The sequence below is a fragment of the Microchirus variegatus genome (genome assembly GCF_963457635.1).
Source record: "Microchirus variegatus genome assembly, chromosome: 20".
In the NCBI taxonomy this organism is placed as follows: Eukaryota; Metazoa; Chordata; class Actinopteri; order Pleuronectiformes; family Soleidae; genus Microchirus; species Microchirus variegatus.
In genome coordinates, this window is record NC_139821.1 from 17,531,137 (window position 1) to 17,558,766 (window position 27,630).

The window sequence follows — 27,630 nt, forward strand, 5'->3', positions numbered from 1 at the left end:
TCTTTAAACACACCACAACAGCAATAGATGCAACGTTTGGTCTTAACCTGGTTTTATAAAGTGTCCCTCACTTTTCACTTTTTTACTTTACCAACTACTGTATCTCCTCTGCCTTTGGGTAAGAACTTCACCTTACATTTAATATGTCACGTTACAAGCCACAAATGCTGATTTAGGTGACACTCGCACTCAAAAGTGATTGTGCCCCTCTCACCTTTTGAAAACAGAGCAGCAGTTATCTCTTGTCATGATGATTTATTCTACACAGCATTCATACTTTTCTCTCTCATGCTCTCCATCAGAACATGTGTCCTTCTCCTTCAGTGTGTGTGTGAGAGAGTTTTTGTAGCAGTCAGCATTCCTTCTCAGGAGAGTGACGGCTATGTGTGTATACTCCTTGTCTTCCCCCCCTTTTTACTCTCTGACAATTGTAGCACATACAGTAGGAGCTTGTTCAGTGTTTGAGAGCTGAGCTGAATGCAGTTGCCTCAGTCTCCTCTCTCTTAAAACTCAAAATCCTCTCATGAATTTTACCAATTTCACTTTTGCCTTTCAGTTTCTCCAGGTCAAATACACATTTGTTGTAATTTTATATGACACAACAACAAAAGGTCCATTTTGTACCATAGGAAAGTTAATTGGCGGGAATCATATACATACTGTAGTTTTTGGCAAATATATACTGTAGTTTTAGAGATTTGGCAGAGATTGTTATGCTGATGCCCTAACGCAAACCCTCCCATTTATCTGGGCTTGGGACCAGCACTAGGAGTACACTAGTTGTGGCCCCAGTGGCTGGGGTCAATTTAGAGTGCCCAATTAAAAATTAGCAATGGAAAGGGTTCTTTCCACTTGGCTATGGGCTGCCCACTTTGAAAAAATGCTACCTATACAGCCCACTACCTCCTATTGGCTGGGATCACAGTTCCTATAGTGGAACTGAGAATTCCAGCTTAGTTGTCACAAACGTCTGGTGTTTGCCTCTACTTTAGCCTACACTGTATCCTCTCCACCTCATACACTTTCAGGGGCTGTTCCACACATAAATGAAGCTAGGTGAATACCTTAACTTTCCCAAAAAATACAAAGAGAAAATTGGAAGATGCCACTCTTGCATTTTTGTGTAGACACAAGTTTGGGAAAAATGATGATGTCATAGTGCCACCTCTCTCTCTTGCATCTGCGGTCACTTATCTTCTTTGCTTATCGTCTTCCTCTTCTTGTGTTTGGAGATTGTTTGTCATATGTTCAACATCTTCTCCGGTCTTGCTGTTGCGCCACATTCAGGCCTGGCATAATGTACTACAGATGTACTATAGAAATCATTTACAAAACCACAAAGAAAAAGATTATTGATATTTTGTTCTGTTTCTGTGTGGATAGGACCTCAGAGTGAGGGCGCTCTGAGTGCAGCTTGGCCTTAGATCTGAATATTTAGGCAGTGTTTCCCAAATCTTCTGGAGACTCACTTTTTAAAGATGGCACATTATCATGACCCAGATGAGAATAGAAAATCTGACAAGAGCAAATGTTTGGATAATATAGCGATAGGTCTTTGGGAACCTGTTTTATGGAAAGGTGTGTCATGGTATATTACTTCTAAAGGCCACATTATACTTCTCCGACTGCGTAATGCGTTATCCGTCTGCGTCACCACGTAGACCGCTCGAGCCTTTATACTTCTGCGTCGTGGTGACGGATAGGCGCTGCAATTTCCCGCCCGATCAGTAGGGGTTGCTGCACAAGGTTGTTGTGCTTTTGGCTACAGTGAGCAATGGCGTCCCAGGGAGAAAGACTGTTGTTGTTGAAACAGTGGCCGTTTGTCACTTTTCTGTGTCACGAAACACAGTTTTGAGATAATTTGAGGCGAGAAATTGGCCATTTAGAGTCTAAACGTGCTGTGTGTTAAGATATGACGTATTTATAGTTCGGCAACGACGAAGTCGGCGGTGCCCAGCTCCGCCTCTGTCAGGACGCCCGGTGCGCACTGAGAGCCGGCACAGAGCAGCTTCGCTCGGCCTGTCCTGAGGACCAATCGCAGCTCTTGCCGTCTCCGTTGTCCCTTGACGGAGTGACGGAAATATTCCGTGCACCCGGAGACGACGCAGAGGACTCTGCGTAGCCTACGCAGAGCACTTTACGCAGGAGTATAAATTGGGCTTAATTTGGCTTGTAGAAAAAAGTGACAGCCCTTCCATCCAAATACTATGTGTGGTCTAAAGTAAATTATTAGTCATGCTTATAATAGTCTACAGAACCAAGCTTTAGCTTTGTCAGCCAAAAAACAGAAAATGCAGTGATTGGAATCCATTCCTGGTAACTCATCTCTCTCTCACACACACACACATACACACACCAATGGAAAGGGTGGAAATATGCATAGATAGAAGGAGGGTGTCGCCGCTTGCGGAGGGGGGGTTGAGGGGTGATTGTCCAGTATATCAATCACTTCCGGTGGGGCGTACCCCCCTCAACCTGCCCCCTGGGGTCAGATGTGGCCTGGAGAGAAAGGGTGGAGGTCTGAGCAGGACTGTGCTCACTGTGCTCAGTTAATGATAGGGTCCACTGTACTGCGTATAAATCACTCTGACCCATAAACACCACATCCAGCCCACTTGCATACACCTTTAACACTCACACCAGCCTAACTGACATTGACTCTATACACCTGTGCAGGCATGTAGAACTCAACACAGTTCATACACTCTTGACAGTGACTGCAGAGGAGACAGCACAGTGTAGTACAATGTCAAGCATTCCTGGAACTTCTCTGGTAAAGAGAGTTTGGAATTTGAAAGAGTTTAGGTGTCTGTCCTGTTTATGATCTGTGCATGCAGGCTTGTGCAATCAGCCCTGACTATGTATCAGTAACTTATATGGCCACACTTCAAACACCAACTATCCTTATAAGAATGTGGCAAATCTTTGACAGATAAACAGATGCAAGCTTGAAACACAGATTTAAGGAAGGAACTGTAAGGCTGATGTTGTTTGAGGGAACACAAACAAATGCACAGGGACTTAGATCTGATGTGTTTGTGACACTGATTCTTAAATGGGCATTATGCTAATGTCTTGACCTTTGTGAACGTGTGTGTGTCTGTTGGTCCGAACCTGTTTATAACCCTTTCACTCATACATGTTCTCTTGAGAAAAGCTGCCAGTAAGAAGGGAATTTTTATGGTGCAGTTTGAATTCTTACATGTCAACTGTAAACCCAGTCTGCAGGATGTGTGAGCCCACATTTCTTAACCAAATGATGTGACTTCTTTACACACTAAAGACATGCATATCAACATGATTCTGTGTTAACAGCTAGTGGCAGTTTTGGCAGAAATGGAGTTGATGAAAACAAGTTCCTGGTTATGTGGTTAGTTTTTAGCCAAGTTTATACTACATGATTTTCAACCTGATAATCTGGTTGTCAATGAGTTTCACAGTATGTGACTGGGAGTTGCAAAGTGAGAGATATTCAAAGATACGACTTGTAGAGACCAACCCATGAGAGGCATTGCAGGCTCGAATCTCATTTAAAACCTAGAAGCTGAATCTGCACAACAACAGTGCAGACCTTAGCCAAGGCTTAAATACTTACTCACCTGCATTTTACATACCGCCATCGAAATGTGTACATTTTGATGCACTGGATTCAGAAGACTTTCTGGATCTATATAGAACTTGTCCTGCTTATATCTATGACCATCTTACATATTAAGCATGACCAAATAAATTGTGATCTATTAAGATGTCGTTGAGATATATCCGAACTTGTTCAATGGAACTGAACCATGTTACATTTAAATTGCCACCAAATCCGTAATTTGATCAGATCCGAATGAAACTTAGTTTTGACAGAAATATGATATATATATATATATATATATATATATATATATATATATATATATATGTATAGTTTTGCCCATTATTTAAGACATTTCTTGAAAATTTGGTAATTCTTTGAGATGTCATCACTGGGTAGATTCATACCAAAATAATCTGATAAATCAGTCAAAACCTGTAGACAGGAAGTTGCTAACAGAAGGACAAAATTACAGATAAACTCATGCCGATCAAAACATTTTCTGCTTGACAGAAATGACAAACAATACCGACATGTAGACTGAGCTAACTTAGGCCTGGTTTCATGCATATTACCCCATACTATCTATCCTTGCATGTTTGCGACCACATGTGCTTTTGTGATGCCACATACTTGTCTGTGATTTTTTCTGGTCTGATCCTCTTCACTGGTCACTCATGCTGTGGAAACACACGGCACATTTTAGAGATTCTATGATTCTGAGATAATGTGTAGTGTCAACTGGCTTGGTTATGTTTAGGCACTAAAAGTTCCTGGTTAGAGCTAGGAGAAGATCTCAGTTTTTCCTCATAGCTCTGCACAAAACACACCAGAATGTCTTCATAACACCATAACAAATCTTCTGAAGTTTGGCCTGTGATCTTTTGCTTGGCAGATGCGACAAGCCCTTCAGCCCCTGGTTTGAATTTTGCCCAAAATACTTGTTTTTCTGTGCAGAATGTGCAAATGTACAAATTTACAATGGTTTTGCAGAAAAGTTGTGTTTTTTCTCAGAAAACTGGCTCCAAACAGATATTTATTTTAGTAAACTAAATTTGAGGATTATGGTTTTGAGTGGCCATTTGTGAAAACATGCAGAATTTTATCATGAATAACTGACCAAAAACAAGACAGATACAAAGTGAAACCACCTTATTATGTGTACGTTCATGAAATCCCTTTCAACAAACATGAGTCAACATCAAATTTCAGCCTCTTCAGCACTTCATCGGCCTCACTGGGGAAGTGTGTGTGGAGCTTTGCTAAAGCAACAGGCAGCCAGGCAGGTTAGCTAGAGTTACCATGAGCTTGTGTTTGTTTTGGAATCAGCTCAGGCAATATTCACAAATCCGAGCAAACCTCGTCTGCACCACATACAAGAACATATTTCTGGAGGAAAATATATACACTGATTGAGCTGAGAGTATTCTAGACTCACAGCACCTTGCACTAACTTTATTTTCCATCTACTTAACTTAACCCTACCTTTTTAATTGTGTTAACTGATTTCTTTTCACTTTTGGAAACAGGACCGACCTCTGGGCCAAAGAGTTCTTCACCCTCCTTTATCAGCACAGTGCCATGTTTTTTTTTGTTTTGTATTGATGTGTAACTGTCAATGAGAAAATAACCCTGATTGTGATTCTCTGTGTCTGAACATCATATTGATCTCCATATAAAACTGTCTGTCCTCATGAAATCTGGGGTGTTGTGATGAAATTTGCTCATCTGTGTGTTGATAAAAGCTACATGTATTTTGAATATCTTCCAATGCATGAAGCTTTGTCTCAACCCACATCACCTTCAGAATGTGTCATTTTATTTTTAAGATATTTCAAAAGTAGGGGTCACCCATTAACACCCCTCTCCTTCTCTTTCTTTTTTTCCCGTCTTTGTGCTGCCAACTGCAGAAACCTGCGCTGTTAACAATGGTGGCTGTGACAGGACATGTAAAGACACGGCCACAGGGGTGCGCTGCAGCTGCCCTGTGGGATTCACCCTGCAGCCTGATGGGAAAACATGTAAAGGTCAGCAAACAATTTACTTTATTTATTTGCTAGTGGGGAGTTGATCATCCCACCTGGCCCAATTCTTACCTGTCATCCAGGAACTTAACAATATTCAGTTCTTTAAGCTGACATATCATAAACATATGTCTCCTCATCAGTCCTACAAATATACTGGCTTGAATTTTGCCTCATTTTTCTTGCTGTTGTCTAATTTTTCTGTGTACTGGCTTCTTTAATTATTTCTGTGCAAGTTTGTCTTTGAGAAATTTGATTTAGATTTTCATGTAAACTTACTGAGTTGTAGGCATTAGTGGACAGTTGTTATGTTGATTGCTGAAATCATGCTACAGGAGATTCTAAGATATCATTGCACTGATAATGAACATCATTTTTCTGGAATTCATTTCTGGCATGATGAACCTGTACGACTAGACTGTCAATAGGTTGGGTTGAAGGAAGGTCATAATTTAATTCTGATTATAATTGATTATAGTAATTCAGAAAGTGGTTGGAACATTTTCTGCAACTAAACAAACTAAAAAAAAAAAATTGTCAGAGTAATGAATGATTTAGTGTGGTGAAGGCTTTTGATATAATTTGTCTCCTCATATCTCAGGTAAATATAATGTCATTTGTAAGTGATGTGATAGCGGAAATGGTGCTGGGGTCAGATGCAGATTCATATGGATTTAAGATGTACATGAGAGGCAAGAACCAGAGATTCCAGTAATGTGCACAAGTGCGTGGGTATACTTGTGTGAAGCCTGCTCTAAGGGTCACAGGCGCATTTTTCATGCTCCCTTTGTGTAGGAAAGGCCACGTCCACCTGACTCTGCTATGACTGGCATCTGAGTCATTCAGAGCCAGACTCGACCTCACCATTCTTTTCACTTTCAAGTGTACAGAGCTCTGGTCATGGTCACTGGTGCTGCCACTGCTGCTGCTTGTTGATTTTTCCACTGAACATTTCTCCCCTTCTGATTGCCTGCAAGTGACGTTGATGACTGTGATCCGAGGAGAGGGTCGCTGAAGCATGGGTCTAAACATCCCAAAGCAGAACAGGTTATTACAGAGTTTTAGCTTTTGTCAAAACAAACAGTTGCACCGTAGTATGCTGAGGTCTCACATTGAGTCAAACACTGATCTGCAGGTTAGTGTTTTAGTAATCAAGACTAAGTCAAGACCAAGACACCATCAGGATCGAGACCAAAGGACCAATGCTTGTAGGGACAGAGCCTAAGATAAGACCAAGACTTCAGTCTACCACAACCAAGACAAGAACTATACTTTTAGGGGGAGAGACTGTGCCAAGACCAAGACTAGAGTGCACCAAATCCAAGACATCATTAAGACTTTTAAGGGACAGAGACCAAAAGACCAAGACTTTTTGGGACCAAGACTGAGATAAGACCAATACCAGATTGTAACAAGAACAAGACAAGTCCAAGGGGACCAATACTGAGTCATGAACCAAGACCAGTGTGTGCTAAAACCAAGACAAGACCAAGTCTTTTAGGGACCGAGACCAAAAGAACAAGACTTTTAAGGACTGAGACTAAGCCAAGACCAAAACTAGGGTGTACCAAATACTCAAACTCTGAAATGACAGTATACTGTATGTCATACGTAGCAGAGGCCTGAGGAGACGTCTGAAAGCCTGTAAATAGTGTGAGTGGTAACCAAGCAAATACATAAAAAGGTCCAGTTTTAGAAATGCCCATGTTTTCCATTTTACTTTTAAAGACTAACTTTCCAATATTGGCAAATAATTAGTTTCCTTTACCGAATATTGGTCATTTTAACTCAGTGTATTAATAGCTTAAATATACTGCATGATGATATGTGTGATTTACAGTGGATATACTCATGTTTCTTGGGTGAAGGATAGTGAAGCTCTACATTCCTCAGCACTGGTTGATGGTCAGACCTCCCTCTGACCACTCCTGTGGATGGAGCGATGGAGTGTTGGAGTGTGTGTGTGTGTGTGTGTGTGTGTGTGGGGGGGGGGGTCACAGACGTGTTCAAGGAGTTGTATGAGTTGTCATAGTAACAGGGTAGAGGCCATGCCATGTGATAGTGGGAGCCTCGTATGATGCGAGTGCACTCTTATATATTGTATAATACTGTGTGTGTGTGTGTGTGTGTGTGTGTGTGTGTGTGTGTGTGTGTGTGTGTGTGTGTGTGTGTGTGTGTGTGTGTGTGTGTGTGTGTGTGCGTGTGTGTGTGTGTGTGTGTGAATGAGTATCAGGCAGTTTGAGAATGTGGCATGTAGGTGTGTGAAATCCTGGAGCCAGAACTGTCTCAGGCCTGGCAGGCAGACGACACGTCGGCAAACTTTGAGATGTTTGAACAGTGAGGCCCACACTGGCCACTGTTTCTCTCTCTCTCACTCCGTCTCTCACACACACTCACAGACAGCACCATCCAGCTGTAGCTGCAGTAAATACAGTAGTTGTGCTCTAAATGTACATATTTTGAAGACGGCGTAATTTATTCTTGGCTTGAAAATTTCTCTTCATTTTCTTTAGGACGAAAACATCAAGTCTTCTAAATTAAATGACAAAATGTTTTGTTTTATTTGTAATGCTCTTTGGAGCCATATGTTTTTTGTTTGTTTTTGTTTTGTTTTGAAAATAATTCTGAGATAAAAATCTGAATTCTGAGAAAAAAGTTATTATTCTGATATTCTGTCAGAATTATGATATTTAAAGGTGCCATATGTAAGAATGTGGCCAAAAACGGTTACTACATTCAAATTCAAAATACAGAGGTCTTTTAGGTTTTGTTTTCTGATGTAACTGGCAACCCGTGGTTGCTCGGCAGCTGAGACTCTACTGACTGCAATGATTGGTAGACGGCGGTAGGTGGCGCCACATGCCAAAACATGATTTCAAAACATAAATATGATTTGCAGTCTGCAAAATATTTGTTTTTTAAGTCAAATATTTTGGCTGTACTGTTGTTGTTGGTGAGTTCATATATATTATATGAATATTATTCCTGAGTCTCTGTGACATATTATTAAGGATTTTATGGCCAGTTGATTTAGATTTATTACATTATGCACCTTAATTCAGAACTCAAAAACGAAATCTGACTTTGAGAAGAAAGTCAGAATTCTGTGATGAAAGTTGTATAATTTTCAATTTTTTTTTAATGTGTTTCACAGTCATGTGAGTGAATTGTAGGTACTTATTAGAGACAGGCAACAAATAGTGTTTGGGTTTAAAAGATTACAATGTTAGTTGCAGGAAAGAATAACCATTTGTTTAAGGATTGAAAATAATTTCATAGATGTCACAGTTAAGAAAAACTAGAAGATAAATGAAAATAAACAATAGCTGTCCACCTCCCCATATAAAACCATCACTTGATTTCCTCCTGTGCTCCATCATATTTCCCCTCTAAAGTAGGGTGTATATTGGCATTGACGATTTGGCTCGCCTTACAAGCATGTTGCATGCTGGGAGCAACATCTTGTCTGCTGCCCCCGATGTCAAGTTCAAACCCAGTAGCTTGTGCGAACACTTCCACTCTGTCTCCTCAGGTGATTTGTGGTCCTGGCAGAACCCAGCATTTATAGCAGTGGAAAAAATGACCCCCCCACATTTTGGGCCTGAGCTGAGTGGGGAAAGATGGATAGGCATGCAGTGCAGCTGTGCCCCGCCCACATAATTTGACTGTGGATCAGCCCCCAGGCCTTGTAAGTTCCCTGAGCTGAGAGACGCAGAGCAGGCAGTGCTCATCGATCAGTATCTATCACCTATATGCACCGGGCAGGAAGACACATACACACACACATACGCACGCTCGCAAACACACACACACACACACACACACACACACACACACACACACACACACACACACACACACACACACACACACACACACACACACACACACATCCTGCAACATTAGAGCTGCTGTTTATAACTGAAAAACACAGAGTTCAGGTTTTTTAAAGCTGTAAATAAGAATAAAGAATAAATAATTCTAATTTTAGCTTATGTCCTGATATACAATATATCTTCTAATCTTTCTGTTTAGAGTTTTGTACTTGATTAGATCCTTAGATAAAAATGTTAATAGTATCTCTGTGACACCTTTTAATTTTATATGATATTCAATTGAAAACAATTGAATTAACTGTATTTGTTTTAAAAACACAGTGAAGGCCTCTGTACAACACCCGGATACTGTGGACGGATGCCTCTAATGCAAATGCTCTCCTTTTAAATGATAATTATTTTTAGGATAATTTTGGTTGCCAATATTTTTTTTGTCACACCAATAAAGATGCTTTTACTATCTTCTCACATAGCAGTGACAAAACATGGTAAATTAAAATACTAACATACTGTCAAATAAAACAAAAAATATATATCTAATATAAACAGTAATGTATTATCAATATTTATGATCGGTATTACATATAAATACAGATGTTGGATATGGATATAAGTAAGTTCTACTGTAATTTGCAATAATCATAACTTTTTTTCATATAATTAAGTCAGTTCCATATATTTTCAGTCAATATTTATTTAAATGTCATCTATCATATTTTTTAGCAGATGCCTCAACATCAGTGCTGCAACAGCCTTTGAAACCAGGAAAATACATCACAAATGTGGCTTGCCCTCATAGGAGAACCCTTTTTGGCTCTAGGTAGAACCTTTTTATAAAGGTTCCACCTGGAACCCTTTTGGAGTGTTCCACCAAGAACTCTTTTAAAACCATTTATTCAGGACTGGGGTTTTAAAGGGTTCTCTGGATCAAAATGGTTCTTACTGGAACCATTAGTTTTACCTAGAACCCTTGAAAGATCCTTTCTTCAGGAAAGGGTTTTTCAGAAGCAAATGGTTGCAAGGTAGAACCTCAGCCCTTGTAAGAAGGACTCTTTGGAACCCTGATTTTTAAGAGTGTAGCATGGAGAGCACTGTTATTGCTACCATTGGCTGGCTAACATTGGGTAACAATGTTTGTCCTGTCCATGATTTTGATGCAGCATTAAAGAGTTCTTAGTGAGGAAGTTCCCCTGCCCTCTTTTCATAAAAAGTGACATTTTAACACCCACACTCTTATTACCAACATGTCTATCCAAGCAGATAGCTTTTTGTTGTTCTCAGTTGCCGTTTATCTAAACCAGTCCGTAATGTTGAATTACTCCCTTCTTTGATCTCTTTCCTTTACGTCTTCCTCTCCTTCTCAGCCACTGAGCCCCCCTCACTAATCCCCTAACAGCTCTGCTCTCTGTAATCTGACATCTTTACACAGGAATTATACCAATAAGTTTGTGTCTGAAAAGCTCAGACTCTTAGTCGTCTGAGCGTACAGTCATTATTAAAAGTCAAGTTTTAATTCTGTGAATAATTTGTAGAAGTTATTCTGTACATATTGTTCAACACTTTACAGTAGAATTATTTTACAGATACTAATATGGGTCATCTTTGAACTGCAGGGTTGTGGGTTTGATCCTCAGCTGTGCTACCAAGTTGCTCCTGATGGCTCTGCCAGCTGTGTGTGAATGTGTATGAAAAATATGTATTAGTATGAAAGTGTGAGTCAATGGGTGTGAACGAGTGGTCATCAAGACAAGAAAAGCACTATATAAGTACAGAATACTTATGAGTTTTATATTATGATTAAATTGAATTAATTGTGGTAATTTATTATGTTTATAAAGAATTACTGTTACCACTGTATCAGGATTACAGTATAAACGCAATAATTTTCCCTCTAATACAGTCTATTTTCAGTGGATGTGAAGTGTTTCACATTGATCTCAGACAAATATAAGAACAGATACGAGCAGTATCATCATTTCAATCTACAGTAAGCAAAATCACCAGAAAAAATCTGAATTTTCATCTGTAGAACATTAAAATTGCAAAAATATACATTTTTAACAATTACATTTGGCAATGATGAATCATTGTTGGAGTGGAGGGTGGAGATTTGATCCCTGGGGGATAAAATGTGGGTCCCCAAACAATTTGAATTTTCTTTTTAGTATATATTTTACACAACATGCAAGACAATTTAGTCACTCGGTTATACACAAAATTGCTTTATAATGGGATAAGATACAGTTTTATCTTCATTGTCATTGTCTATTCATGCCATTCGAGACTGTTTAAATCTTTGTTTGATACAAAGCTAATTTCTTTTAAAGTCATTATTGTGTTTCACTGTGTAAGATAAGGTATTCTACAATTTACTGGAAGGCAGCGTTACATTGTTATTTATTTTATTTTTATTTATTTATTTGTCAAACATCAATGGCCTTCAGTTCATTGCAAAAACCTTTGTCTAAACAGCACACAGACTATAGTGGCTGCCCTATGTGTACATAGGGATTTGTTGACTGGGGGGCACATGTAATTACAGTCATGGTGGCAGCGCTCATGCTATTTAGTTGTTTGTTGAACATAGTAGTTTGTGCCACACTGTCAGGTGGTCTTGTCTGAGCTGATGTTCTGCTAAATAACTTGGCATGAGCAACTCTCTACATCTTTGGCCGCCACATCTTCTTAGGACTTAAAGATGTGCCCTGTCATGCCTGTCTATCATAACCATTTCAATATAAACTATGTAGGTCATGTTTAAAACCCACCAGTCTGATGAACGCCTTTTCATCTGTGCTGACAGATGAGACGGTTCAGCCTCCCTGATGACAGACACGCCAACCCGAGGAGGCGTTTTATCACAGGCCTCTCTTTGCTGAAAGCTGAGTGCGTGTGTGTGTTTTTTTGTTTTCAACCTATTACTACATAATAACACACCAAAGAACACAAAAAAACAATTTGAATCAAGGTGACCTTAAGCACACTCCAGGTCAAGACACAGCAAAACACTTCTGTAGAACGCCACACATGAGCCCCAAAACAAACAAATAAAGAAGCTCTCTACATTCCTATGGATCAGAGATTCTCATAGTTAAGCAATATATTTGTACAGACAACCAGGTGTGCCATGAATGTAGTTGGTTACATACAGTACTTACACTTGACCTGTACTTGTTTTCAGATGAGAAATGGATGCAGGACAATTATTTGGAACAGGTATAATGTGTACAGTCAGATGTTGCTATAACAGTAGTTGGTTTTAGTGTAAGGCTTTAATAGAACGGGAAAGCTTGGATCATCAGCCACAAATAAGACCGGAAACTTTTTTCTCTCCAAGGAATACAAAATTGCTGTGTGTGCTGTAAATAAGAAGAAGCCACTGAAACATCCCTTTGTCTGCATTGCAGCACAATGTCACTTTATTCATCCGTTCACTTTATAAGGGACAGTATGGAATTGGACTCCAGTTACTTGCATTTGAGTTTGACTCTGACATCATCATTATTTTCCCAAAGTAGCGAATTGGTTGTCTACTTAAAAACACAAGGGGTGTGTTTTGCCCATTTCTGTGTGGATAAAACATAGATGCAAACAAAAGCAGGCATCATCAGTTCTCTCACTCTAACCACTTCTTTTTTCACATAAAGTAACTGGTTTAGACTGCAGTGGCGGCTCCTGAAGAAAATTTCAGGGGGGGGCAATTTTTTCTGATAATAATTAAGGTGACCCATTCAATAGGTGCATAAAGCAAGACAGTATCAATTTGTTAGGTGATTAACAGTCCTCCCTGTGTCCACTAGATGGCAACTTGATAAACAACTAGCCTACGCAAAGTATACGCACTCGCACCTGCCACTAACTGTTTTAATTAATTATTAATAAATTCAACAAAATAACTGTTAAATATTAGGATATAATGCTGACAAAAAAAAAAAAAAAAAAAAAAAAAAAGGATATAATGCTGACTACACTTTATACATGTTCAAAGTATCCATACAAACTCGATATTGAACACAGAATACCTGAACTCATACATTTCTCTCTAGTTTTTAATAAAACTAGTTAACCTATTATACCTTGTTAAATATTATGAACATTAAAATGCTAACCACACCTGCCATATCTTCAAAGTGTCCAAATGTCATGAAAAAGCATACACTATGTTTATTAAATTACATGAAAAAGCATACAATATGTTCAAACTTTCCATTCAATGCATTAATAAAGTAATGGAGGCTTAACTATTTTTTATATAATGATTAATACATTTATATTATAATGTAATAAATATTATGAATAAGTGCTAAATAAACCTGAAAAGAATACAATACTATATAGGCTACTTTAACATGAAAATAAATTAGTGCACTTTCTCTTAGCAACATAATAAAATAAATAAAATACATTCTGAAAAGTAAGTAAGGTGTCACATATGGACTATTAGCAGCATTTATAATCCCCTTTAAACTGGGAAATGCGACCTGTAACACAATAACATTAGTAGACCAGTCCGGTTCAATGTAGTGACATGTAACTGTGATGTAGCTTTCTGTATTCAACGAAGTCCAACAGTCTGTTGTGAGGGCCACATTCGCGGTTGCAAGTTGTGCTTTCAACTCAGTGTTCTTCCTCTCATAACTTGCTGCCACATGGGTGGTTATTACCTCGAAATCCCTGTCCGTCAACGACATTTATCGGCAGCATGTCTGTAGTAACCATGTTACAAATGTCATGTTTATAAGTCTCTATTTTATTTTGAAACAATAGTGCTCATGCTTTTACTTTGAAACAACTTGCAAAGTGTCGTAAAGCGGAAGTAACTGACATAACTCAGGGAGATGCTGCAAAGTTGATAGAAAGAAACACATGCTCTGAACAAGGTCAAAGTAAAGCAACTAAGGTGTAGTTTTTTTTGCTTAAAGGGGAAATAAGTAGTTTATAGTGCCATCTAGAGGAGAGGCTGAAATTTACAACAAAGACCTGCTGCTCTGCTCACCCCCTCCCTTCCCTGAGCGCTACGGTATCCGTAGCTGGTCAAATGTCGTCCTCGTCGTCTTTCTCCGTGTCAGCAGATGAGGTTCGTGAGGCGAGGGAGAGGGCGAGCTACCGCTGGCGTAGCAGACGAAGCGGAGAGAGAGGAGGCGGGACTTCCGCTACAAGTAAAGAGACGCTTGTTTTGTTCTCTCGCGTTTGTCCTTACAGGCTCCGGTAGAAACATGGCGTCTCGCTGCTAACAGTTGCTATGCAACCGCGGTCCGCGGTCATGTTATTTAACATGACTTTTTGAAACACTACGAAAATGAAAGAAAAACTATTATACAGCGACTAGACAATGCAAGAGCATGTATAAAAAAGTGGATTTTGGGTTTTATAAACCCATAAATACTACATATTGTACCTTTAAGGTTCATCAGCACCCGGTTGATAAGGGAACAAGGTTGGTATCGAGTTATCTGCTTCGTGTAGTGATAACGTTTCACCCACTAGAGGGTGCTATTCCGTTTCTGTAAATCCATGTTTAGCACATTTCAAGCTTTAAGTTAACTGTTATATGAAGTGAAAGGCAATTTATTTATTGTACAGATATGGTTAGAAGGGACACAGTCTAAAGAGATTGTAAAAGGTTAAGGGTTCAAGGGAATTCATTTAAGGCAATTAATATGGGAAAAGGTTAAAGGTAAAAACATGCTGTTAAGAGTTTCTAATTGTTTTGTATTTTGTGTTCACATTATAGCTCTTACGGTGTGTTCACATGCAAGGAAAAAAAAAGATTGTGAACCATCAGTTTGAGAGACCATCTTTTTGACCGCGGCTGCTACAGGCAATGAGCTGCCTTGTTGAGATAGATGAAGATACAGGCGAAAATATGGTTTTTATATCATTAATTAATTAATTAACTAATTAATAATAATGGTAGACAGCTCAAAATCAATAGGGATCATCTACAGGTGGTATGTGATGCCCATGCAAAATTTGAAGCCAATACCTGCAATACTTTGGAAGATACAGGCGAAAATATATTTTTTATATCATTAATTAATTAATTAACTAATTAATAATAATAATGGTAGACAGCTCAAAATCAATAGGGATAATCTACAGGGGGTATGTGACCCACAAAAAAAATAAGAACATTTAATCTCAAATGCCTTTCCAGTTATCGCGTTAACGGCTAAAATCTGCGGACGCAGATTCCATAATATCCGTGCACGTTTCTCGCGGATATAAATATTATTTACATGAATCTAATGTATGATGTAAAACAGCTAAACAGGACACAAGATGTGTCCAGCAACCACATAAAGACAGGGGCAGCACATTAAGTCAAGTATTTATTAACTGACCAAGGATCAAGAGCTTTCACAACCTTTACCAGATACATACAACACACATACATGACAAGATAATGCAGTCAATTATTCATTAAGTGTTAAGGAAAGTGCAGAATTTGATCTTTAGATGTGATGATAAATGCATCTTACAATACTCTCTCACACAAAACGGACCGATTGTCTGATTTGCGTGAAGTTTAACCTGCAGTTAAACCCTGAGCCGTACAAACATCAACAATGTTAGCAAACAAGCTAACGAACGTAGCTTCAAATGACTGCTGTCTGCTGCTACGAGTCATAAACAGCTAACACGTATGAGAGCGTGAACTCCGTGGCACTGGTAAAACTACGTGTACTTATCCGTTCAGGCTGGGACCGATTAAATAAGTATTTTTAAAAAGGTGAGCTTCGCTTCGCTGAGAACGCCGCAAGCAGAGACGAACAACTTATCGAGAGACATGAAGTGAAGAGAAGTTATCCCCTTCTCTCTTTGCTCAATTTACATATGACGTAAGCACGTTAGTGCATGCACATAAATCCTCATAAAAAATGCATTGGAGGGTATGTTTTTCGAAAAAAAAAAGTTTTTAACATGAGAGTCAATCGGAGAATTTTTGGGCGATTCTTCACGTCAGTCAAATCGCCCCAGAAGAGGCGGAACCATAAAACTGACTTGAATCTGACGATTCTGATTGGACAATGACAGATAATATGTCTAGAACACTGATAATAACTACCTTTGCTGGCAGAGACGACTGAAAGGAATATTAGTACTAAAGGTCTTTGGAATTGCTGAGGAAAAAAAAAGTCTTTCTCCTCCTTGTTGGGAGGGCATCGTCCAAATCGTCCCTATACACCGGCCGCCCCTGTTGGACTGACAATTTGAGTCACGTGACATATGATCAGAGGGGAAGAGTTTTTACCACCAGAGTTAAGATATGGACTCAAATAAGGGTGAAGATTCTCAGTGAAGGAGCAGCCAGTAAAGGAGTAGATAAGAGTTGCAGCATCAGCACCCCCACCTTCTCAGGCTGAGATATCAGAGAGAGACAGACTGAAGTAGAGGCAAATGCATTGTACTCATTTCCATTTCCCTTCCTATTGACTGATGATCTAGCGACTCCTACATCTCAATCAGTTTTTAATTTAACTTGAACCTCAAAGTAAAATTTGCCTGTAGAGAAACTCGGCTTTCCTAAGGCACTTACACAAGGAGAAAATCTCTCTGGGTTGCCTGGTAGATTCTTCTTCTCATCACTATGATAAAGTTGTTTTACATCATCAGACAGGAAAAGTTCATTGTGTGCTGTGTCAGGGTCCAGAGTCATATCCACCGCAAACTGCTGGACCCTTGAGCGCCTTGGCCTTTTTAAAGAGATTTTCCTCCAGCTGAGCTACCGCTCTCACCACAGTCCCCTCATATGATGGTGGACAGACTCGGACCTCTGTCCAGTCCTTGGTGGCTGGAACAACTTTGAGGGATGGGAAGCTTTTGATGAGTTGGAGGTGGTCTTCAGAGAGAGAGACGTGCTCCACCTCAATGCACCTCTTCATCAGCTCAGAGATTTCATAATACAGCTCATTGATGATGTCTTCAGCCTCTTTCGCTGCCTATGTGTGTTTGTCTTCGATTTCCTTGATGAGCTTGTTCAGGCCTCTGTCCACAGACTCCTTCAGGGCAGTGAAGATCTGGACACCTTCTGCTTTCTCTCTGTCTGCATCATCTTTACTCATCTTCATTGAGTGTTTGGTCTCCTCAATCTTCACTCTTATCACCTGGATCATTTGCTGAAGCTCAGTCTCTGTCTCCATCAGCTCTACCTTCTTCCCTCCATATTCTTCCTTCAGAGGAACAAACTGATGGTCCTTGTGATCCAAAACAGGACAGAGCATGCAGACACTTGTCTGCTCCGTCTTACAGAACAGCTCCAGTGGATTTCCATGCTTCTTACACACCCTGTCTTCCAGATTCTCCACAGGGTGGATCAGTTCATGTCTTTTCAGACGTGGAGCCATTAGATGAGGCTCCAGGTGAGTCTCACGGAAGGCAGCCAGACACACCAGGCAGGACTTCAGGGCCTTCTTTTTTGTCACAGTGCAGGCATCACACAGAACTTCTCCTGGTTTGATAATGTCTTGCTCTGAGTTGCTGGAGGTTTTCTGTTCAGCTTCGTGTCTGAACTGAGCAACCATCTCAGAAATTAAAGTGTTGACCTTCAGCTGAGGTCTCTGTTGGAAAACCTGTTTACAAGTGGGACAATCGTACTGGGATTTTGCATTCCAGTGTTCATTGATGCATTTGTTGCAGAAGTTGTGTCCACATTGTAAAGTGACTGGATCAGTTAACACATCCACACAGATGTAGCACAAGAACCGATCTTCATACAGTAGAAGGATTGCTGAAGACATTTCTGAACATGTAAGATCTGAAAAAGAAGAACTGTGTTTAAAGCAGCTTATATAAACAGAATGTAAAAACCCCTTATGCTAAGCTCTTCTTTTAAAGGTTCAAAATACAAAACTAGTATCAGCATTTCACACTACAAGGCACACATTGTGACCATCTGAAAAACAGACATGTAACACATGCATGATTTCTTTAATGTGTCATCAAAAGAGATGGATGCACACACTGTCTTAAAGCGGACCTAGACCGGAAGTTCCTATTACCGCTGTTTTTTTGGTGTGTATCTGCGTCATTACCTTGTTTATGAAGCCCTGAAGTTTTGAAACAAACAGTTCAGCCAACGCTGAGAACGCTGTGTTTATTGTAATCTCGGGGCTCAGCGAGATCTCTGAAAATCCCGTAATAGTTGCGTAAACAGCGGTTCTCCTGAACAGCAGATCCTCCTGCTCCGGGCACTAGTCCGGGCACATCCGGTTGAGTACATTGAACCGCAGAAGAAGAATAACGTCCGTTGTGGAGGTGTTTCACGAGCGACAGTGTCTTCTGACTCTGGCTCTGACTCTGGGTCAAAGTCATAAAAGGGACTGCGGCGGGGAGTTGTGAAGAAGCTATTTTTAAACACTGTTAAAACAATGTTTTGATAATGAGGAGCAGTGCATCCAGCGCTCCAGAAGGGGGAGCTGCGCTTCTGAGAGCAGATGTGCTGAATAGTATTGGCCAATCAAAAGACTCTGTTATCTGGGGTTGAAAGTTCACTCTGAAACATTGCGGCTGACTAACAGCGGCTCGTTCACAGCAACTAGGAGGTTTTTGACCATAAAAAAAAGTTACGTTAAATGTAAGTAGACCTCCATAACTAACATATATGTGCAACAGGACCACTCTATGTGACCTTTAATATTACATGTACATGTCTTTAGACTAGGTTTGGACAGTTTCTTACCACAACCTCCTATGCTACTATAATATATCTTCTCATCACGGTATTCACAATTCACACTCCTTGCCCAAATTCCCTTAGTTATAGATTGTTTTCAACATGTACTGCTTAGATAATGTTCAACATGCATAATTAAACAACATTAAGCTTTCCAACAATGTCAAACACATGTAAATCTGATAATTTCTGAAGAAGATGTGGCCATTTGAATGTAGGCACTCCTCAAACTGCTTTAGGGAGAAATTCAGCCTGAAAGATTTTGACCTTCTTGAGGAGCCAGGCCAATAGCTGCTCATTTGCATCACATTAACATGGTCACAACCCCCCACCCAGTCTAGCTGTCAGTGACATCTGATGTCTGTTAGCCCACAGGACAGAAACAGTGTAGCAGTTTGAAAACAAAAAGGAATGAATGTAGTTCATGTCAATGTAGTGTTATTTGCTGTAAGTACTTCAGTGGACTGATAAGAATCAGAATTTACTTTATTGATCCCCAGAGGGAAATTCTTCTGTTACAAAAAGCACTTGAATAAAAATGAGAAACAAGAAAGGTGAAAGATAGATACATACTTCAAATATCAAATAAAATATATCTAAGTGTGTGAAGGAGAGTTCAATATTTTCCAGACCATGGACTATATTATCATCTTCAATAACAGTTCCTCCCCCACAATGTGGCTGTACCCACTCTGTCCATCACAGTTGATATGCGGGCTAAATGTACGGGACGGGAAGACTGTCAACAGGGGGCAGAACTCCTGGGTTGCGCAGTAGCTGAAACTCGATAGGCTCTGCATCACTGTGAGTTTGAGCAAGCACCACACCTGGTCTGTTGGCATCAAAGCTGTGACAGAATAGAAGCACACAACAGGATATTTAAAACATGGTTCACTGTCCAAATGGAACACTATCATGTCCATTCATGATTTTTTTATTTATAAATTGCAGAAGTTTGAATCTAAATACCTAAAGTGCTGATAACTCTTGATCTGTGGGAGCTTTCGAAAGTAGGGACTCAGATGTGCCTGCCAGTCGATGGTCTTTACTATCACTCTGCCATCTGCCGTTCCAACAAGCTGCGGAATATTGAGGCGACTTTCAGGAGAGCTGTGTTCCACTACCTGTTGACAGCAAGAACCACAATGAAAATAATTATATTACTTTTCCAAAAAAATATCACATTTTACACATTACATATTGCAGTCTAATAAAATGAACTAACCTGAGCGATGTCTGCCAAAGTATTGACTCTGGTCCTCATGAATGCTTGCTTGATTAGTCCAAAGCCACAGTAAGGGGCAAATTTGGTGTGGCCAACAATCAGGAACTGGATGCTGAGCGTGGAGTGAAGCTTGTGTTCAACCCGCCAGGCACCGTACCAGAGCATGAAGTTGTTTTTGTTTTGTCCACTGCAGTTGTCACAATGAAGATCCACATCTGTTTCTCCAACTCCAAAGTTGCTGAAGAAAGATGCATGTAGCTGATGACTTCATTGCTCCCTTTACTTGACGATAGTGCTTTGAAGCTTGATTTACAAACTGCACGTTCACCTGAAAAGACAAATATTATGTTTATGTTCATTCTAATGGCTCATAGTGTTACTGGTCAATATAAGCATTTGGCTATTGTATAGAAATCAATTTTTACACATACCAAGAGCCTTAGCCGACCTCATGTATAGACGCCACACTGAGGCCTTGGATACATGGGTTGGCAGCAACTTCACATGCCAATCCTTATGCCCAGGATTCTGAAAAAAAATACTTGTTTCAGATCATGGTTCATGTTAACAGGCACTTATTCAGATTGATCAGTAGTATTGCTTCAATTATGTGTGAATGCCACACCTTTATGTGCATGAATCGCACGTGTAATTAACACGTTCATCACACATTGTGTTAATCACATGTGTGATTCATGCATGCAAAGATGTGGCATTCACACATCATTCAATGCAATGTTAGGTTTCGAACACAGGAGTTTCGTCTCAAAGCATATGAATTATCAAACTGAACCTGCGGGTGTACAAAATCTCAAAGAGGGCCGTGACATGCTCCCCTTACGGTATTATTTTTAACACACCAATAGTGAGCTAGCCAATCTCTAGTATAGCTAATAACCGTTATGGCAACATAACGTTCTGAAACGCACCAGAAGTGTGTTATCCACACGTTATTCTTGCACAGCAGAGGTCATATGCTCCCGTACATATCGATCAGATGATCGTAGCTTATAATACGAGTGCCGAGCTAGCGAGCTAAGCAGGCACAGCTAACAACAATGTAGCCAAACAGCGTTATGAAACGCACAGTGGATTATTAAATACAGCGTCCCTATGTGCGTCTGTATGTGACTTTGAATGAACACTAACATAACATAGATAAACAACGTTAATGAAAACTCACCCCATAAGAAACTGAAAGGTATTCCGGCAGACTTCAGTGCCTCCGATCAGATAAGAGGTCCAGGCGTGCTTCCTTTTCGTCGCAGTTTTACGTCTGTTCGCTTCCAAAAGTCCAATTAGATAGGAGATAGCGCGGTGCTGGCGTCACGTCATCATCTCAGACAACTACCGTGTCTGTCCTGCTCTCTTTCAGCCGCTGAATAATCATCTGTTTGTTGTTTTTGTGACGATGAAGTCTGCTAACACGTTAGCATAAAGATCGCTAGCTTAAAATGCTAACAGTCCACACACCAGCCGTGTCTCTGCTGTCTCTGTCTTTGTGCCACAGCTGACTTATTCTCCGGTTTTCTTTCTCTTCCTTTGTTCAACAAAGCTTTGATCACAATCATGATTTAATTTCACACTGCACACATACACTGCGAACACACAGCGAACACACACACACATAACTGCTGGACAGACTATCTCTCCCCCTCCCTCGCTCTCTCTGAGTGAGAGCGTGCATATTAATTAGCCATGTGTATTCTCCGTGATCGTCAGCTGATTGGCTGAAAAAGCAACAAAAGCTCTGGAATGCGAGATCACCACACCCAAACTCGGAGTGATTCACAGCGATAAAACAACCTTAATTCAAACACAAAGTTTATGGTTATAAGACCCACAATACTGTGATTTGAAGCATGTAGTGACTTCTTCAAAACTTCAGCTTGTGTAATTTTGAAAAAAACGGAAATCCCTAATTTTGAAAAAAAAAAATGTTTTCCTGTTTTTTCTCGTTTTGCGCTTTGCCGACTTGTTCCCGCTTGGTCCGTGGCGGGTCACTTATGTCAAATTTACTTTATCAGTTAAAAAGATGTGAGATGAAGCACTTAACTGCATGGCTCTAATTTATTTACATGTTTATGTCAGGGAAGAATACACATGAAAAAGTCAAACTTGATATACCACAAGATTGGCTAAAACAATTCATATTTCCCTATTTCACCAGTACTGTACTTTGCAGCAATATTGGACTCATAAAAACGGTATGACTCATTTTTTGTTCATTGGTAGATTATGCTGAAGTACATTTGATAAATGCATGCTTGTGAGAAGAGAAAAGCTATATCCGTTGATGTACAATGGGTTTAACTTCACTCATGAGGGCGCTATATTTACACAAAGTTACAAAGTAGTAACATAGCTTTCTAGTGTTTCAGAAAGACACAACACCTTTTAGACTCAAGCATGATCATTTTTACAGTAGCCTTTAGTAGCACAAAGTTTTACAGAGTGTAAGTTATAAAGTGTCAGAATGTAATTTCAATCAAAGTAATAACACAACATATCTAGTTTGATAATGTTCGGAAGCAGTGTGGGATCATGGGAATTTGGTTTGGTTCTCTTTGCACTGTACGGGGAGAGCTTGAGTTTATAGCAGTGTTGGTGACCATATCAGCCATCAAGCCATGTTCATGTCTCGTCGAATGGCATATAAGTGATGAAAACCTGTTAACTGCTATAACTCCACAAAAATACATTTTCAGGAATAAGTTTCTTACATGTTTCGGAATTCTACATCTGACCCTGTTGTTGGTGGACTCTATGGTAAAGCAGTTATACATAGTCACTCAACGACACATTTGACAGTAAAGATACATTAGTGTTAATACTATTTAAGCTGCTCAACTGTACTCACCAGCGTTGCCACTGCTGCTGCCAAAGTATATTTACTGCAACACAAACACACTGATGTCGACTTGAGCTAACAGACTTTCACAATTCAAAATTCACTTTCACTTGTAATGTAGAAGCTGCTGTGTTTGTTTCCTCCTCCTTCCACTCATATTATAGCAGACTGAATTCAGGTTTACACCCATGTTCAATCACATATTCAAGTTATACTGTATAATAGGTCTTTTTGTAATATGTATAGCATTTTGCTGTAATCTACATTCATGAGTCACTTTATTAGGTATACCTATTCAACTAATTAACTTGAGGCAAATATCTAATTCATATAGATATTTTAATCCATAAATTAAGGTGCTAAAAGTAGTTAGCCATTGTAGTTGTAATTTAGATTCCTTTTAAATGTCTTCCTGCTTGGGGACCCAATGGGGTGTATGGGAGGCCACTTCCAGCAAGGTGTGAAAGCCAGGGACCCTACTAGATCAAAATGCCCTTTGAAGTCCAATGAGACAGTGTAACTTGTAAACAAATGTATACACATGTCCTGGTATTATTTTCTGCACAACACAGCTCGGGTGCAGGACTGACCTTTCTTTGTAAGGAAATAAAAACCTGCAGTCTCTATTTCTTTATATAACAACATCAAGCAACAGAGAATTTCCACAACACCATTTACATGGCAACAGCTCAATGCCTGCCAATGTTTTATGCTGCATACACACCATTCACCGTTTACTTCAGGTGCTCCGTATGGAGCTCATCATGCAAAAGTATTGTTCCCTGATGGCGTTTCCACAAGAGAGAGTGCAACAATTCTTTGGTTGATGACGTGACAGACGTGAAGTAATGTGAAATATCGCATCCAGTGTGAACACAGCATAAAAAAGGCATGTCCTGTTTCTTTAATCAGAGACAGAACAACAGATAGTTTCTATGTAACAGATTTTCTATTTAAGAATGTGCGTTTTGGCTGTTGACTGTGTGTTTGTGTGTGTGTTTATGTGCATAGATGACACATTGAGCAGGTACTATTAAGTAATGGGGAAAAAATGGATTAGCTCAAACTAGATTACAAGATTACATTGGTTCCCATAAATAAATACCAAACTAACACATTCATATAAGTAACTTAATAAATACACAAAAAGGTCAAATAAATAGAGTTTATTGATGAAAAATACAAAAAGTTAACTCCACAGCCTCAAATTGCCTCAAAACTGGATCTGGATTGTGAAAGAAATTTCATTGGAGTCATCGGTGTTGGTTAAATCGTGTCTTTACTTCATGCATGAAGGAGCGACTCTGTCACCAAAGCTGGTCTAAATGTTCTCTCAAGTTGCTTCAGAGAGCTCAAACATATATACAGTCACATCAAAGCAAGTTACAACAAGACAACCCACTTTCTTTATGACCCACACATGTCATCCTGTGCCCCTCATGCCGACCCCTGCTTTTACAATCCATTGTTTGTTCACAGCTTGACTTTTGGTTAATTGTTATCTTTAACAACATCAGAAAGCCTTACACTAAACCCCCCACGGGAATAGAAAAACTATCTATTTCCCACATTCCTCTCTTTTGACACCAAGTGTCAACTCAATTTATTTGGGAAATCACATAGATTTATCAACTAACTCCTTTCTATGACTATACTCTGCAAACATGTGAGTCTAGGTTAAATTTGGATTTTCAGAATATAACAAAGGAAGAAGAAAAAAAATAACAACAATAAAAAACAAAACAAAACATAAAAGAAAAGAAAAAAAAAACAAAAAAAAAAACAATTCTATTCATACCATTTCTTCATCTGAATCACTTTCACTATATGGGTTCCCTGGGGCCCATTCTGACATGTCATGACACAAATTTGATTCGCAGTCCTTACTTGGTTCACAAGATACTTTTACATACAATGGTGTTCTGTCACCTCCCAAAACTCCCCCTATCCACCTGTATACAAAAGCTTGCATACAAGTGAGTGCACAAGTACAACAGCAAAGGGTTATACCAAACATAATTACCACAGGAATACACACATGAACAATCATTGCACCCCATGGACCAAATAGCTCAGTTAACCATTTGTTAAAACTAAAACCTGCTGATTCAGAAGGACCAAATGAGTCACGGATCTTCTCCAATGCTGTAATCACACTAGTAATATTATCTGAGTTATCAGGGATTACTGTAACACACGAGTCACCTGTTAAATTTAAAGTCAGACAAAGACCTCCAGTTTTTGCCAGAATATAATCAAGCGCCATTTCGTGTTTTAACAGAGTTAACCTATGGGATTTGTCATTTGCAGCTAAATATTGGAAACCTTTTATAGTTTCATTAGCAAAACCAGACATTGAATATGTAATATTATCAATATGATCAGCTAGAAACGTGACACCATACCAAGGCAGTAATCCGATGCCCCATTTTTCTCCCAATGAAATACGCCAATGATATGATGAAAGGGTGGAAAACTGTGCCATTTCTCTTTTATGAACGTGCATAGGGTTTGAATTTTGATTTAGAGTTATTGGGAGTATTGCTAAATTAGCAATAGTCAAATTAACAAAATAACAACACCCAGACCAATCTGGTGGTAAAAACAAAAATGCCTCATTTCCACAAAGCCAATAAAAATTTCCCATAGGAGGTATACCTTTATATGCAGGAGCATGAAGAGATTCATTAACTATCACAGTTTCTTTATTTCTAAATGTTATTTTAATGGGACCAGATTTAAATTGATGTTTCTTTTTAAAACTAATGACAGGGTTTGAACAATGTGAAACTCCCATGAACTGACCTGTACCATTTGAACATAAACAAATAGAATGTGAAAGACGTGTGCTCTTGTTAGGAATTTCAGTTGGTTCTGCATGCGTGGAATTTGAAGGGAAAGGTTGTGGAAACATGTTATCACAAAACCAATCTACACAAGATAGATACATTTTCGCTTGATATGTCGTATGGTTATAGAGATTTTTCGTCGCTGTATACCATCCATGGTGAGAAAATTTACACACTTCCCGACTTGTATTGTCCATGTGGGGACAATCAGCATAATATTGTACTAAACTAATGACAGGATCTAAACAAGGACAGTGTTTTACCTCCAGCTGGAACAAAGAATGCCAGTTTGCTGGAGGACTCTGAACAATTAGTACTGTAGTGTTTGAGCCATACACCTTATTTTTTATCCATCCGATGAAAGAATACCAACTATTTTTTTGGTTAGAATTATCCAGTAATTCATTTGCATTGAAATTCCATGGTTTCCAATCAGTCTGTTCAAAAAGTTGTCTCTTTTTTCGGATGAGTTTCTCTATGGTCGTGAGTTTTTTCTCTATGTCCTGATTTTGCATTGGTGACACACCCATGCCGCTTCTGCCCTCAGTGTCTTTGTGCTTTCTTAATGTTGACAGTCTGTCTTCATTCCTCGGAGGAGGAATAGGTGTCAAAGTATCAGTATAAATGACAGGCCCTTGGACTCCAAGGATTGCGGTAATAACCGCAATGGAGAAAACTGCAAACAAGGCTTTGCAGCATACTCCTCGGTTAATTTGTTGTTGCTCTGTTGGATGAGGCATCTCCGGGGAAGGGTTTGCAATGGGCTCCATGGATCCAGGTATCCCTCTCAGCTATTCGGACAGCAGTTGGAGTTGTCAGCAGCACCTGGAATGGTCCTAACCACCGGGGTTGATGCCAGCTCTTCCTTCTGAGATCCTTAACCACTATCCAGTCTCCAGGCCGGATGTTATGTAGTTCAGCTACTGCAGGATCAGGAAGGGCTGCTTTCACCTTCGGAAAGATAAGCTTGAGAACATGGTTAAGTGCACAACAATATCTTAACATGTCATCATCCATTCCTAACAGAGTAAGCCTGTTTTGAGGGTAAGGAGTATTTGTCATCCGCATAGGACGCCCAGTAAGAATCTCATAAGGAGATAATCCAGTTGTCTTATGTGGACGCCCTCTCATGAACATGAGAGCAAGGGGTAGAACCTCAACCCATGGCAACTGTGTTTCAGCCATTAATTTAGTTAATTTTGTCTTCAAGGTCTGATTAGCTCTTTCTACCGCACCTCCACTGGCTGGATGATAAGCACAATGTGTTTTTAAGTTTATCTGAAGGCTTTCTGATAGACTTTGAATGACACTATTCACAAAATGAGAACCATTGTCACTAGTCAATTTGGAAGGCAAACCCCAACGTGGTATTATTTCCTTTAAGAGTGATTTTGCCACGGAAACAGCCGTTGCATGCCTACATGGGAAACATTCAATCCATTTTGAAAACATGTCAACAATTACAAGGCAATACTTGTACCCCTTGCATGGAGTGAGCTCAATAAAGTCCATCATCAAATGTTCAAAAGGCCCTTCAGGTTTTGGATGTGCTGATACAGACATTTGCACACCTCTGCCAACATTAT

The 27,630-nt window shown here is 39.6% G+C and overlaps 1 protein-coding gene and 1 pseudogene across 2 annotated transcripts in view; one reads left to right on the forward strand and one right to left on the reverse strand.

Moving 5' to 3' along the window:
* Positions 1-27,630, forward strand: part of scube1 (signal peptide, CUB domain, EGF-like 1) — a gene marked incomplete at both ends in the record, with an annotated part of 184,741 nt that overhangs the window by 102,666 nt on the left and 54,445 nt on the right. Inside the window, one exon of the mRNA XM_083906981.1 lies at positions 5,494-5,610. Coding sequence (XP_083763107.1) covers positions 5,494-5,610 — 117 coding nt within the window. The remainder of the gene's footprint in view (positions 1-5,493; positions 5,611-27,630) is intronic.
* LOC310941750 (E3 ubiquitin-protein ligase TRIM47-like) lies at positions 16,906-18,184 on the reverse strand (annotated as a pseudogene). The gene has a single exon. The product of its transcript is annotated as an E3 ubiquitin-protein ligase TRIM47-like (transcript).